At 41.8% G+C, this 14,417-nt stretch overlaps 1 protein-coding gene across 1 annotated transcript in view; it reads right to left on the bottom strand.

Annotated features, from left to right (window-relative positions):
* Nucleotides 1–3,232: 3,232 nt before the first annotated feature.
* LOC110492412 (peroxisome proliferator-activated receptor gamma) overlaps nucleotides 3,233–14,417 on the bottom strand; it is a 15,860-nt gene continuing 4,675 nt past the window's right edge. Inside the window, exons 2-7 of the mRNA XM_021566706.2 lie at nucleotides 13,527–14,010; nucleotides 12,902–13,095; nucleotides 12,456–12,594; nucleotides 6,974–7,170; nucleotides 5,987–6,464; nucleotides 3,233–3,630 (exon numbers count right to left, since the gene is read on the bottom strand). Coding sequence (XP_021422381.2) covers nucleotides 3,383–3,630; nucleotides 5,987–6,464; nucleotides 6,974–7,170; nucleotides 12,456–12,594; nucleotides 12,902–13,095; nucleotides 13,527–13,995 — 1,725 coding nt within the window. The 5' untranslated portion in view covers nucleotides 13,996–14,010 and the 3' untranslated portion in view covers nucleotides 3,233–3,382. The remainder of the gene's footprint in view (nucleotides 3,631–5,986; nucleotides 6,465–6,973; nucleotides 7,171–12,455; nucleotides 12,595–12,901; nucleotides 13,096–13,526; nucleotides 14,011–14,417) is intronic.

Here is a 14,417-nt window from a genome sequence, read left to right as displayed (position 1 = left end):
AAATATTAAAAAGATAGACATTCATATAACACAAACATTATAACCCTGACACTGATTGTGTATGCCGTAAAGAGCTTGTTTTAATGTGAATTGTCCCAGGCAGGTACAAAAGACGTTGAGACACTGATCTCCACCATTAGACTCACCTCAGTAGGATACATGTGCAAGACTTTGTAGCTGGGTACAATGTTTGCTGTTGCAGTAGCAGTGTGGTGCAATCTCACTGTGGATCCCGTCTAGACAGGCCACTAGGGGATTCCACCATTGGGAAATGGCACTAGGTGCACCACAGCTATTGGCAGAGAGGATGGGACTAAATGATAACACAATCTCAACAAAGCTATTGGGTAACACTTACGTTGAAGCTCCTTATGTTAAATTCACAACACCTTTTACAGTCATAGACCATTATGTTTTTGTGTTCTATAATGTCTGATGGCCCTGATGTTTTCCTTTCAGTTGGTCATCAGACCTAATTCGGGGACTGATGACAGGGCGTAAGTTTTAGCAATGTGTTTTCCTGTATCTTATGAATCATGTGTGTCTCAGAAAACTTCAGTGAAGGGAAAAATAGCCCTGGGGTCATCAAAAGTGGTGAAACACAAGACCAAAACCATCTCTGTCTTCTGACCTCTTGGCTTCTATTTCTGTGGAGTTTTGCTGCGTGTGTGTTTAACTGTTCTATTTCTGCTTTCTGACAGGCCATAGAGAGCGACTCCTTAAAATAAGACAAGCAATAGAATACAAAGATCTAATTCTGATCTGACCCTATGGTGACAAGAGCTCCACCTGGTGGGAATGCTGCGATCATGTTGCTGTCTACGTAGCTTTGACACATGCTTCCGATTCACCCTCCTTACACAGTGGTGGCTGTAGCAGATCCAGCGGACTCTAAGTGGGCTACACTATCCACGACCTACAAGCACACGCATGTACACAGCATCCTCTTGCACATACAACGAATCCATCTCTGCACCCCCCCCCCCCCCCCCCTCTCAAAACAATAACTGTCAATCAAAGTGTATGTTCCCTGTGCATACAAGGCACGTTTGTCTATAAGAAACCACGATGACTCTGACTTTGGGCACCAACATTAAAATAAATATTCAAAAGATAGACACTTATACAACATATAAGATTATAACCTTGTAGACAAGTGTACTGCAAGTCTACTACCTGTGATGCACATTAATTCACTTTGGCAGAATAACTATTGTACCATTTCCCCAATTATGTTTGGAATAAACTAAAGAATTTGAACCATGCCATATCTCATTGTAGATAGAATACACTATGTATAGCAATAATCACAGCAACGAATCCCTTTGAGAACTGCCTATGTAGCATCAATATGAGTCAGAAACAGTTATTCTAGTGTCAAAATGTACTAAAGAGTAAATACGATAATTTTGGTCATAAAGTCAGTATTCGTCTAAAATGGATTTTGTATCATCCGTGCAACACAACGGTTAAATTAATGTTGGGTTTTGATTTGACGATGTCCATTTGCCCACTAACATGGGGTGAACAGCTGCGGCGATTGTTCTTTATCCAATAGCATAGACAGTGAGACAGACCTGCCCAGCAGCTCCCACTGTTTATATAAGACAACGCGACTTTGTTTACATAAAACAGCACACCGCACATTTATTAACTTGAGAAATACTGCACCAAACATCTTAGTTAGATGTAAAATTGAGCAACTAAAATATAATCAGCAAAAACGTTAACATTTATTACTGATATCTTGAGTTATCATAGATTCATTCTTAGGATTTTGAGGAAGCGAATACGATAATAAGCTTCTGCGTCTACAGTGGCTCATGGGGGACAAACATCATTAACCAAACGCGGAATCGGCCAGGAAACACCTCCAAGACTGAATTCTCGTTTTTCTAGTGAGCAACAGAAAAACACGTACCAATCGTTACCTTAACACTAGCACTGACACGTTTTGCCTCAGCAACAGTGGAATATCAAGACATTGCATAACATCTTGAAGCGATGGCATCTCTGACATATTCACCACTAGATGGCAACATTAAAATGTACTTTAAGTATTTATCAGGAAGGATATTAGTATTGTTTATACAGGTGATTTATACATAACACAGGATAGCATATTTCCATGGTAGTACATGTTACATTATACACTGAAATGTTTAGAGGGGGTGAAGTTGAGGAAATATAAACTAATAGACGTTTTCACACTCATCTAACCTCTCAAAAATGCTTCAAAGACACGGAAACTTACATTCAAAAAAGACATAATGAACAATGTATTACGATAACACACATTGTGTTTCACAGTATATAACACCTGTAGGTATCTGCTTATTTTATTTTAGGATGCCCCAATAAATGTCCTGTAATTAAAAGCAATTCTCCTTTCATCCCTTTAATTAAAAAGCATGGTAGAAGACAGAATAGCTGCAGTTACAGCAAGATGGTAGGAAGCTCAGTAATGGATCATTCATAATGTATTATAAACTGGGTGGTTGGGCCCTGAATGCTGATTGGCTGAAAGCCGTGATATATCAGACCGTATACCACTGGTATGACAAAACATTTACTTGTACTGTTCAAATTACGTTGGTAACCAGTTTATAATAGCAATAAGGGACCTCGGGGGTTTGTGGTTGTGGCCAATATGCCACGACTAATGGCTGTATCCAGGCAATCAGCGTTGCGTCGTGCATAAGAACAGCCTTTAGCCATGGTATATTGGTCATAAACCACACACCCTCGTGCCTTATTGTTTAAATAGAGTTCACAGATCCTTCTATTAAACAACAAGTCCCAAGAAAACAGACTTAACCCTCACTTGTCATGGAGGTCACCTGTGAAGCCAGACATTTGCTTTAACTGAGAGCCTGATGAAAACTAGCCTGGTCTCAGTGACTATTGCTGCTATGATATACATGACACAGAAGAGTTGACCAAAGCACCAACAGATCTGGCTAGATAAAGACCTATAAGGTTCTGCATATTGTTATAATAAACACACTAGTTGGATAAAACTGTACTGTATAGCACAGGATGTTGGTGGTACCACCAATATGGGCAGCAGGTTGCCTGGTGGGTAGGAGCATTGGGCCAGTAACCAAAAGGTTGCTGGATTGAATCCCAGAGAAGACAAGGTCAAATCTGTCGCTCTGCCCCTGAGCAAGGCAGTTAACCCACTGTTCCATCAGCACAGATGACGTGGATGTTGATTAATGCAGCCCTCCGCACCTCTCTGATTTAGAGGGTTGGGTTAAATGCAATTTCCATGTGTTTGATTCCATTTGCGCCATTATTATGAGCCGTCCTCCCCTCAGCAGCCTCCACTGCTGTATAGTCTTCTTTTCTTCATAGCTGTTAAACTGAGTCTCCCACTACTCTAGTACAGGTCCCTCATGATTTCCTGTAGTAGGGGGTGCAGACACATCTCCAGCTCCTGCTTCTTGAGCAGGTGGATGAGCCGGATGTGGTCAGCCACCAGCGGCCGCAGGTCGGTCATCTTCTGCAGCAGCCTGGCAAACAGCTGGGGGCAGTCTGGGTGGATGGTCTTCAACTGCAGCTCCAAGGCCTGCAGTACTGCCTCCTGGAGGTCCTCGATGGGCTTCACATTCACCAGGCCTGGACGGTCTAGAGTAGAGCACAACAAGGTCAAGGTTAGAGGTCACCAGAGAGTGGAAAGTGCGAGAGAGGGAAATAGAGGAAGATTGGACATACAGTATACATCAAATGATCTGAAGTTGCAATGTCCTGATGAGCAAAGTCCAAGGTCAATTGAAATGATACAGCATAAAATAGGTCACCATTGTTTTATATCTGGTCTCAAGCCCAATCAAGCCATCTCAGAGCAATAAAACACCTAATCCTGCAGTTGAGGTCAATGGAAGGCAGACTGTTGGGGATAGAAGAAGGATGCCATACTGGCGCACAATCAACAAATCTGATCAAACAAAGTGGATTTTCGTCAAATCTGTCATGATTGATGTATTGTAACAGGCCCACAATGTGTTTTCTAAAGTCTGATTTTGATATATATGGCTGTTTTTGCTGCATAACATTGAGAAGTTCCTTTTCAGGTTTAGAGAAAATGACTGCTAAATGCTAAATCCGGTTTGTATAAACTGGTAGAATAGCTAGCATACAAAAATTGGTGGTGGTAGCCAAAGTAATTTTGAACTGTAATGCAGTTGATTGGTGACGATGACATGAACATGTATTGGGGTTGACATGCATACAAGCAATATACTTTGATATTTACCTCAACATAGTGTGAAATACACATACTGTATAAACAATCGCCTTAAGGCAGGCTAATTTTGCTAGGAGGCAATGAGAAGAATCTGGACATTTTCCCCAAGGCATCTTTCCCCCACGCGTTTGGGATGAGTTCCATTGACCTCTTTACCGCATCTATCTAACATACAGTTGAAGTCGGAAGTTTACATACACCTTAGCCAAATACATTTAAACTCAGTTTTTCACAATTCCTGACATTTAATCCTAGTAAAAATTACCTGTTTTAGGTCAGTTAGGATCCCCACTTTATTTTAAGAATATGAAATGTCAGAATAATAGTAAAGAGAATGATTTATTTCAGCTTTTATTTCTTTCATCACATTCCCAGTGGGTCAGAAGTTTACATGCACTCAATTAGTATTTGGTAGCATTGCCATTAAATGGTTTAATGTCTCCTTGATTGCACACACTTTTTCAGTTCCGCTCACAGATTTTCTATAGGATTGAGGTCAGGGCTTTGTGATGGCCACTCCAATACCTTGACTTTGTTGTCCTTAAGCCATTTTGCCACAACTTTGGAAGTATGCTTGGGGTCATTGTCCATTTGGAAGACCCATTTGCGACCAAGCTTTAACTTCCTGACTGATGTCTTGAGATGTTGCTTCAATATATCCACATAATTTTCCATCATCATCATGCCATCTATTTTGTGAAGTGCACCAGTCCCTCCTGCAGAAAAGCACCCCCACAACATGATGCTGCCACCCCCGTGCTTTACGGTTGGGATGGTGTTCTTCGGCTTGCAAGCCTCCCCCTTTTCCACCAAACATAACGATGTCATTATGGCCAAACAGTTCTATTTTTGTTTCATCAGACCAGAGGACATTTCTCTAAAAAGTACTATCTTTGTCCCCATGTGCAGTTGCAAACTGTGGTCTGGCTTTTTTATGGCGGTTTTGGAGCAGTGGCTTCTTCCTTGCTGAGCGGCCTTTCAGGTTATGTCGATATAGGACTTGATTTACTGTGGCTATAGATACATTTGTACCTGTTTCCTCCAGCATCTTCACAAGGTCCTTTGCTGTTGTTCTGGGATTGATTTGAACTTTTCACACCAAGTACGTTCATCTCTAGGAGACAGAACGTGTTTCCTTCCTGAGCGGTATGACGGCTGCGTGGTCCCATGGTGTTTATACTTGCATACTATTGTTTGTACAGATGAACGTGGTACCTTCAGGCGTTTGGAAATTGCTCCCAAGGATGAACCAGACTTGTGGAGGTCTACAATTTTTTTCCTGAGGTCTTGGCTGATATCTTTTGATTTCCCCATGATGCCAAGCAAAGAGGCACTGAGTCTGAAGGTAAGGCCTTGAAATACATCCACAGGTACATCTCCAATTGACTCAAATGATGTCAATTAGCCTATTTAGAAGCTTCTAAAGCCATGACATAATTTTCTGGAATTTTCCAAGCTGTTTGAAGGCACAGTCAACTTAGTGTTTGTAAACTTTTGACCCACTGGAATTGTGATACAGTGAATTGTAAGTGAAATAATCTGTCTGTAAACAATTGTTGGAAAAATTACTTGTGTCATGCACAAAGTAGATGTCCTAACCCGACTTGCCAAAACTATAGTTGATAACAATACATTTGTGGAGTGGTTGAAAAACAAGTTTGAATGACTCCAACTTATGTGTATGTAAACTTCTGACTTCAACTGTAAATGCATAAATGTAAAACGGAAAAACACCACCTCCACTGAGGATGATGACAGCGAGGAAGAGCGCCGTATCACTATCGTCCAGCTCCAGCACGTTGAATTTTACCGCAAACTCAAACTTTGGCTCCATCATCTCACAGAAGGGCTTCCTCAGACTCTTGAGGAACTCCCGGGTCATGAAGATCTGTCCGTAGGCGAACAGTGTGCCGTCCTTGTTCATCAGCGGCGCCAGCATGATCAACATGACCTCGATGACCCCGTACTTCAGCAGGGTCACCTGGTCATTTATGTCCAGCTCTGTCAATCCAGGGATACTCTTGGCAAACTCTATGATTTCTCGTACAGCTTCGGCGGTGCGGAACTGAACCTGCCGGAAAAAGAAGAGCTCCAGCTCCCCGGCAGGCTCTTGAGGGGGCAGGACAGACCTCTGGTGCTCCAGGAAAGGGAACTGTCTACTGTTTATAAAGTCCTGACCCGCTGTCAGGGACTTCATGTCATGGATGACAAATGGCTGGAAGGAAAGAGAGACATCCCTTAAAAACAATGTATTATGAAGCATTGCCATCCATTGTCATTCATTCTATTGGCAATTTGTAGTGATTCAGTATTCGTCCCCTTGCTGATGCACAACGGGTTAATCTAACTATGAAATAAATGATCAATTAAAATCCTGACTTTTAGTGAAAATATATCTGCTTCTCTAAAGTATAAATAACTGTCTATTAGTTATTTCCTCTTAGACAAGCTGAGATGACCCAATATTACTGCTTCCTACTGTACACTGATATTTTGCTACCAGTTAATCAGGACAGAGTGCATTTTCCAAAAACTGTGATATTCAAATATACAGAACCAAATGTCTTGTGTGTGTGAGAGAGAAAGAGGTCAAGTGGCTTTCAATGGCTCTGTTCTGACTCATATTACAAATGTTCCATTGACATCAATGCAAAATTTATGCAAAACTTTAAAGATTATGTGCATGTAGTTGTACAGTATCTCAAGTAACAATTGGGCCCTTACTGAGTTTCCGTGGGTCTTCCCAGACAGGATGGCTCTGGCCCTGCTCTTGGTCAGGGGGAAGTGTCTGTGATAGGACAGACACAGCTGTCTGGACAAGGCTCTCAAGTCCACTGACTCTGGGCTCCTGGGGGACACATCCATAAACTCAGCCAGCAGCTTCTCTCTCTCCTCCTGGGGCATCCGGCCGAAGCGGATGGCTGCGTGGGGACATCAAAATCATTATATTCTAGCCTGGGTGCCAGTCAGACTCTTTCTGTATTGAATAATGCTACACGTCACTGGCTGCCCAAACAAGACAATGACAAAGACGTTGGAGGAAGGAATGTACTTCATCCTGCTGTGTAGAAACCTTTCCAAAGACTTAAGGCCCGGTTTCAGACAGACACCTGCTGTTGAAACAGTTCACATTGAATATGTTTAATATCCTTGATTAAGCCTGTGACAGTCATGGAATTTTGGATGACGGTCATTGGTCAGCCAAATGACTGGGTCACCTTTATAACCGTTCGAATAGCAACAAAAAAATAAAGACGCACATTTTCTTCTCTACTCCGCTCCTGACTGTGCTGCCATAGAAATATAATTAATTAAACGGGTGTCCCTGTTCAAGTCAATAATGGCATAATGGGTGGACTGACAGCCATTGCGAGTGCACCCATAGGAGAAAAGCAGGAAGTAAAAGCAGAAAGTGTACCCATCAATATGTGCTGTGATTTGTTGATTCAACTCAACTTACATGAGAAAAAATACATTCCATTACATGAGCCACATCAGTTAACATCACCTAAGCAATCATTTGAATGAACATTCTACATTACCATGGAAATTATTGCTTAAGTGATAATGTCCGAGAAGCCGGTGTTTGGAGGATATATTGGCACGGATGTTGTTCGTTGAGGGCCAACAAACCGTGCCAAAATATCCTCCAAATATCGGCTTCAAGGGCATTATCACTTAAGCAATAATTTCCATGGTAATGTAGAATGTTCATTCAAATTATTGCTTAATTAAGTGATAATGCTAGAGAAGTCGATGTTTGGAGGATATATTGTTGTTAGGTCTGAGACAAAGTCAAAAGGTTACATTTGTTTAAGCTGTCTTCTAGTGACAATTATTTGGATACATCCATAACAATGAGCTAATGAGGCACGACTTCGCCTGGCATAGAAAATGTGCTCACTCGTTAGGACAGTGTTGTTCAAAGGAGCTAGCCAACAACACAGCTACAGTAACATGATCACTTCAAACTGAAACTGGAAAGACCTCAAATTAGCTGTGTTTCATGTGAAATTCTTTCAACATTTAAAAAATATATATATATATATATATTTTTTTTTAAATTTGACCCCTTTTTCTCCCCAATTTCGTGGTATCCAATTGTTGTAGTAGCTACTATCTTGTCTCATCGCTACAACTCCCGTACGGGCTCGGGAGAGACGAAGGTTGAAAGTCATGCGTCCTCCGATACACAACCCAACCAAGCCGCACTGCTTCTTAACACAGCACGCATCCAACCCGGAAGCCAGCCGCACCAATGCGCCGGAGGAAACACCGTGCACCTGGCCACCTTGGTTAGCGCACACTGCGCCCAAGCCCTCCCTAACCCGGGCGACGCTAGGCCAATTGTGCGTCGCCCCACGGACCTCCCGGTCGCGGCCGGTTACGACAGAGCCTGGGCGCGAACCCAGGGACTCTGATGGCCCAGCTGGCGCTGCAGTACAGCGCCCTTAACCACTGCGCCACCTGGGAGGCCCCTAAAAATATTTTTTGTATATCTCCATAAAAATGATGCCAGCTTATTCATGATTTCGACTGGCTGAGAAACGCTGCCTGCTTGTCCGTTTCGTCCTGACTCCCAACACGTTCATTACTATGGGACAGCTGGAGATCGAATTTTAATATTGTTTTAATTTTGCAAATGTCGGAGAGACAGACAGCTAGGTTTATACAAATCTCCGCTGTTGAAAACAAAATGTTAGTCTAAAAGAAATGTGAAATAATGTCTAGATGCTTTTTATAGTGGAGATCAAGTTTATATGTTGCTTGGCTGGGCTGATGAGACAGTGGATTACACAGTCAGATGGAACAGAGTAAATAGGCATTTTAACATCATAGATTTAGCCAGTGGCAACTTGTGGAATAGAGATCGGCTGGAATGCAGTTTTACCTAACCAATCAGCATTCAGGATTAGACCCACCCATTGTATAAATCCCAATACCATGCAGACATTGCGAGTGTACCCATGAGTTTACCAGTCAAATTGCCATGATTAGAGGTTCCAAACCCATTCTATTCATTCTATTTCAATGTGTGCTGGTGCTGCAGGGAGGGGGGCGTTGCCTAGGAGCAACAACGTTTCATAATGTTGTTAAGAGTCCATGTTATTGCAAATTAATAAAAAAGAAAACTGAAATATCACATTTAGACTTCCATTCAAAAGTTTGGGGTCACATAGAAATGTCCTTGTTTTTGAAATGTCCTTGTTTTTGAAATAAAAGCACATTTTTTGTCGATTCAAATAACATCAAATTGATCAAAAATACTGTGTAGACATTGTTAATGTTGTTGGAAACGGCAGATTTTTTATGGAATATCTACATAGGCCTACAGAGGCCCATTATCAGCAACCATCACTCTTCTGTTCCAATGGCACCTTGTGTTAACTAATCCAAGTTGATCATTTTAAAAGGCTAATTGATCATTAGAAAACCCTTTTGCAATTATGTTAGCACAGCTGAAAACTTTTGTTCTGATTAAAGAAGCAATAAAACTGGCCTTCTTTAGACTAGTTATAATCTGGAGTGTCAGCATTTGTGGGTTCGATTACAGGATCAACATTGCCAGAAACAAATAACTTTCTTCTGAAACTCGTCAGTCTACTCTTGTTCTGAGAAATGAAGGCTATTCCATGTGAGAAATTGCCAAGAAACTGAAGATCTCGTACAACGCTGTGTATTACTCCCTTCACAGAACAGCGCAAACTGTCTCTAACTAGAATAGAAAGAGGAGTGGGAGGCCCCGGTGCACAACTGAGCAAGAAGACAAGTACATTAGAGTGTCTAGTTTGAGAAACAGACGCCTCACAAGTCCTCAACTGGCAGCTTCATTAAATAGTACCCGCAAAACACCAGTCTCAACGTCAACAGTGAAGATGCAACCCCAGGATGCTGGCCTTCTAGGCAGAGTTGCAAAGAAAAATCCATATCTCAGACTGGCCAATAAAAATAAAAGATTAAGATGGGCAAAATAACACTGGACAGAGGAAGATTGGAAAACAGTGTTATGGGCAGACTAATCTAAGTTTGAGGTGTTCGGACCACAAAGAAGAAAATTCATAAGACGCAGAAAAAATGAAAAGATGCTGGAGGAGTGCTTGACGCCATCTTTCAAGCATGGTGGAGGCAATGTGCTGGTCTGGGAGTGCTTTGGTGGTGGTAAAGTGGGAGATTTCTATAGGGTAAAAGGGAAAGCTATCACTCCAATTCGCAAAACACCATGCCATACTCTGTGGATGGCACTTAATTGGAGCCAAGGTTCTACTACAACAGGACAATGACCCAAAGCACAGCTAAAAACTATGCAATAACTATTTAGGGAAGAAGCAGTCAGCTGGTATCTGTCTATAATGGAGTGGCCAGCACAGTCACCAGATCTCAACCCTATTGAGCTGTTGTGGGAGTAGCTTGACCATGTGGTACATAAGAAGTGTCCATCAAGCCAATCCAACTCGTGGGAGATGCTTCAGGAAGCATAGGGTGAAATCTCTTCAGATTACCACAACAAATTGACATCTCGAATGCCAAAGGCCTGCAAGGATGTAATTGATGCAAATTATTCAATTAAAAATCATTATTTATAACCTTGTCAACATCTTGACTATATTTCCAATTCATTTTGCAACTTATTTCATGTGTGTTTTTATGGAAAACAAGGACATTTCTAAGTGACCCCAAACTTAGTATTCAGACCCTTCACTCAGTACTTTGTTGAAGCACCTTTGGCAGCGATTACAGCCTCAAGTCTTCTTGGGTATAATTCTACAAGCTTGACACACCTGTATTTGGGGAGTTTCTCCCATTCTTCTCTGCAAATCCTCTCAAGCTCTTGTCAGATTGGATGGGAAGTGTTGCTGCACATATATTTTCAGGTCTCCCCAGAGATTTTGGATCAGGTTCAAGTCTGGGCTCTGGCAGTGCCACTCAAGGAAATTCAGAGACTTGTCCCGAAAGCACTCCTGCGTTGTCTTGGCTGTGTGCTTCTGTTCATTGGCCTGTTATAAGGTGAACATTCGCCCCAGTCTGAGGACCTGAGTGCTCTGGAGCAGGTTTTCATCAAGGATCTCTCTGTACTTTGCTCCGTTCATCTTTCCCCTGATCCTGACTAGTCTCCCAGTCCCTGCCACTGAAAACATCCCCAAAGCATGATGCTGCCACCATCATGATTCACTGTAGGGATGGTGCCATGTTTCCTCCAGATTTGACGCTTGGCATTCAGGCCAAGCGTCAAATCTGAGTTCAATCTTGGTTTCATCAGACCAGATAATCTTGTTTCTCATGGTCTGAGAGTCATTTAGGTGCCTTTTGGCAAACTCCAAGCGGGCTATCATGTGCCTTTTACTGAGGAGTGAATTCCGTCAGGCCACTCTACCATAAAGGCCTGATTGGTGGAGTGCTTTAGAGATGGTTGTCCTTCTGGAAGGCTTTCCCGTCTCCACAGAGGAACTCTGGAGCTCTGTCAGTGTGACCATCAGGTTCTTGTTTACCTTCCTAACCAAGGCCCTTCTCCCCCGATTGCTCAGTTATGCTGGGCGGACAGCTCTAGGAAGAGTCTTGGTGATTCCAAACTTCTTCAATTTAAGAATGAAGGAGGCCACTGTGTTCTTGGGGACCTTCGATGCTGCAGAATGTTTTTGATATCCTTCCTCAGATCTGAGCCTCAACGCAATCCTGTCTCAGAGCTCTACAGACAATTCCTTCATCCTCATGGTTTGGTTATTTCTCTGACATGCACTGTCAACTGTGGGACCTTATATAGACAGGTGTGTGCCTTTCCAAATCATGTCCAGTCAATTGAATTTACCACAGGCGGACTCCAATCAAGTTGTAGAACATCTCAAGGATGATCAATGGAAACAGGATGCACTTGAGCTTAATTTCCAGCATCATAGAAAAGGGTCTGAATACTTATTTAAATAAGGTATTTTAGTTTATTATTTGTAATACATGTGCTTACATTTCTATAAACCTGTTTTCACTTTGTCATTAAGGGGTATTGTCATTAAGGGGTATTGTCATTAAGGGGTATTGTGTGTAGACGAGGGAAAAAATAATTGAATCCATTTTAGAATAAGGCTGTAATGTAACAAAATGTGGAAAAAGTCAAGGGATCTGAATACTTTCCGAATGCACTGTATATGACAAACCATGACTCTTAAAAATATTGGTGAGCAAATATACTTTTCACAACAATGTAGTGGCTTACCATCTTGTGACATGCCCACAAGCAGACATTTCTGAAAGCGACAGTACTGGCATTTATTCTGGCTCTTTTTGTGAATCCGACAATGCAGATCACAGTGGTCATACACCAGTTTTAACCTCATGGTTCTTCGGAAGAATCCCTAAGAGAAAGGCAGAGAACATGTAGATTGTAGAATCATAAAGCAGCAACAGACTATAATTATTTTACAGAATTTAAAAAACGAAATGTGATCAATGGAAACAGTGGGCTTGATATGAATACAAGGTTTACGGTGAGTGTTTATGTGTCAGGGTTAAATCCTTACTAATACATGACCCCCTGGAGGTTAAATAGCAAGACGTTTGTTTTGTTTTTATGCTCAAATGTGTAACAATGCATTTGTATAGCTTCAAGCAAACACACACTGTCAAGCCACCAGAACCTCATTTGGTAGGTATCAGTCCTACCTTGCAGCCCTCACAGGCATGGACTCCATAGTGGAAGCCTGAGGCCGTGTCCCCACACACTCTGCAGTCAATGTAGAGCAGAGTGCTGGGGTCTGTGTAAGTGGGGGACTTGGAGTGAAGAGTGGGTCTGGACAGGCTGACAACGCTACAGTTGCTAGACCAAAGAGGGGACATGGACTCCTCTTTTAACGAACCTAAACAAGGTCAAATGAGAACACAATGAGATACAGATGTAGGATCTTCATTTGAGCCTGTTTGCTACAGCTGGAAAATAATCTTGCAGCAACAGGAAATGTGAATTATTATGTGGATTATAATTAATGAACATTTTTGTAGGGGTTGATACATTTTTCGTAGGGGAATCAAGTCTGAAATGTCAACCTTTCAAACTTCAGAAGCCTTTTTAAACCTTAAATACACTGCATATTTTACATTTCCTGCATTGCTGGAAAGTTCTCTTGCAACAGGGTGATCAAATTAAGATCCTACATCTGTATACATAGCATCACAGGCAAGAGAAAAGACTGTGGCAATTGCTTTAACATAAGATTACCTTTATAGATCATTAAGTTATTACACTTTAGTAAATGCCAGATTTAGTAAAAGTCCCTTACAGTAGACTTACATTGGTACTCGCTGTATGTGTAGTTGTATGGATAGTTGAATGAGTGGTTTCTGTGTGAGCTGTGGTTGGATGAGTGATTTCTGTCTGGGCTGTGGTTGAATGAGTGGTTTCTGTGTGGGCTGTGGTTGAATGAGTGGTTTCTGTGTGGGCTGTGGTTAAATGAGTGGTTTATGTCTGAACTATGGTTGAATGAGTGTTTTATGTCTGAGCTGTGGTTGAATGAGTTGTTTATGTCTGAGCTGTGGTTGAATGAGTGGTTTATGTCTGGGCTGTGGTTAAATGAGTAGTTTCTGTCTGAGCTGTGGTTGAATAAGTGGTTTCTGTCTGGGCTGTGGTGGTGGGGACTGTTGAGGCTGTGCTCTAGGGAGGAGAGGTAAAGGTGATCCAGGGTTGACAGGGTCTTCATGTCAGAACTATTCATCCTGTTGTCCATCTCTGCCAGGTCCAATGTGCCCAGCTCAAAACTCATTATAGGTCACCATCTCTGGATAAGAAGACAACAGTGAAGAGGTCAATTAACAGTATGAATCTCTCAATTTACTATAAATAAAGCTATCAAGGAGACCACAGAAGAGGCAAACCATTCATTACCAGTGCTACTATAAATGGGTGTACAGTGCCTTGCGAAAGTATTCGGCCCCCTTGAACTTTGCGACCTTTTGCCACATTTCAGGCTTCAAACATAAAGATATAAAACTGTATTTTTTTGTGAAGAATCAACAACAAGTGGGACACAATCATGAAGTGGAACGACATTTATTGGATATTTCAAACTTTTTTAACATATCAAAAACTGAAAAATTGGGCGTGCAAAATTATTCAGCCCCTTTACTTTCAGTGCAGCAAACTCTCTCCAGAAGTTCAGTGAGGATCTCTGAATGATCCAATGTT

The sequence above is a fragment of the Oncorhynchus mykiss genome, chromosome 16 (genome assembly GCF_013265735.2).
Source record: "Oncorhynchus mykiss isolate Arlee chromosome 16, USDA_OmykA_1.1, whole genome shotgun sequence".
In the NCBI taxonomy this organism is placed as follows: domain Eukaryota; kingdom Metazoa; phylum Chordata; class Actinopteri; order Salmoniformes; family Salmonidae; genus Oncorhynchus; species Oncorhynchus mykiss.
This window is presented reverse-complemented; position numbering and strand designations above follow the sequence as displayed.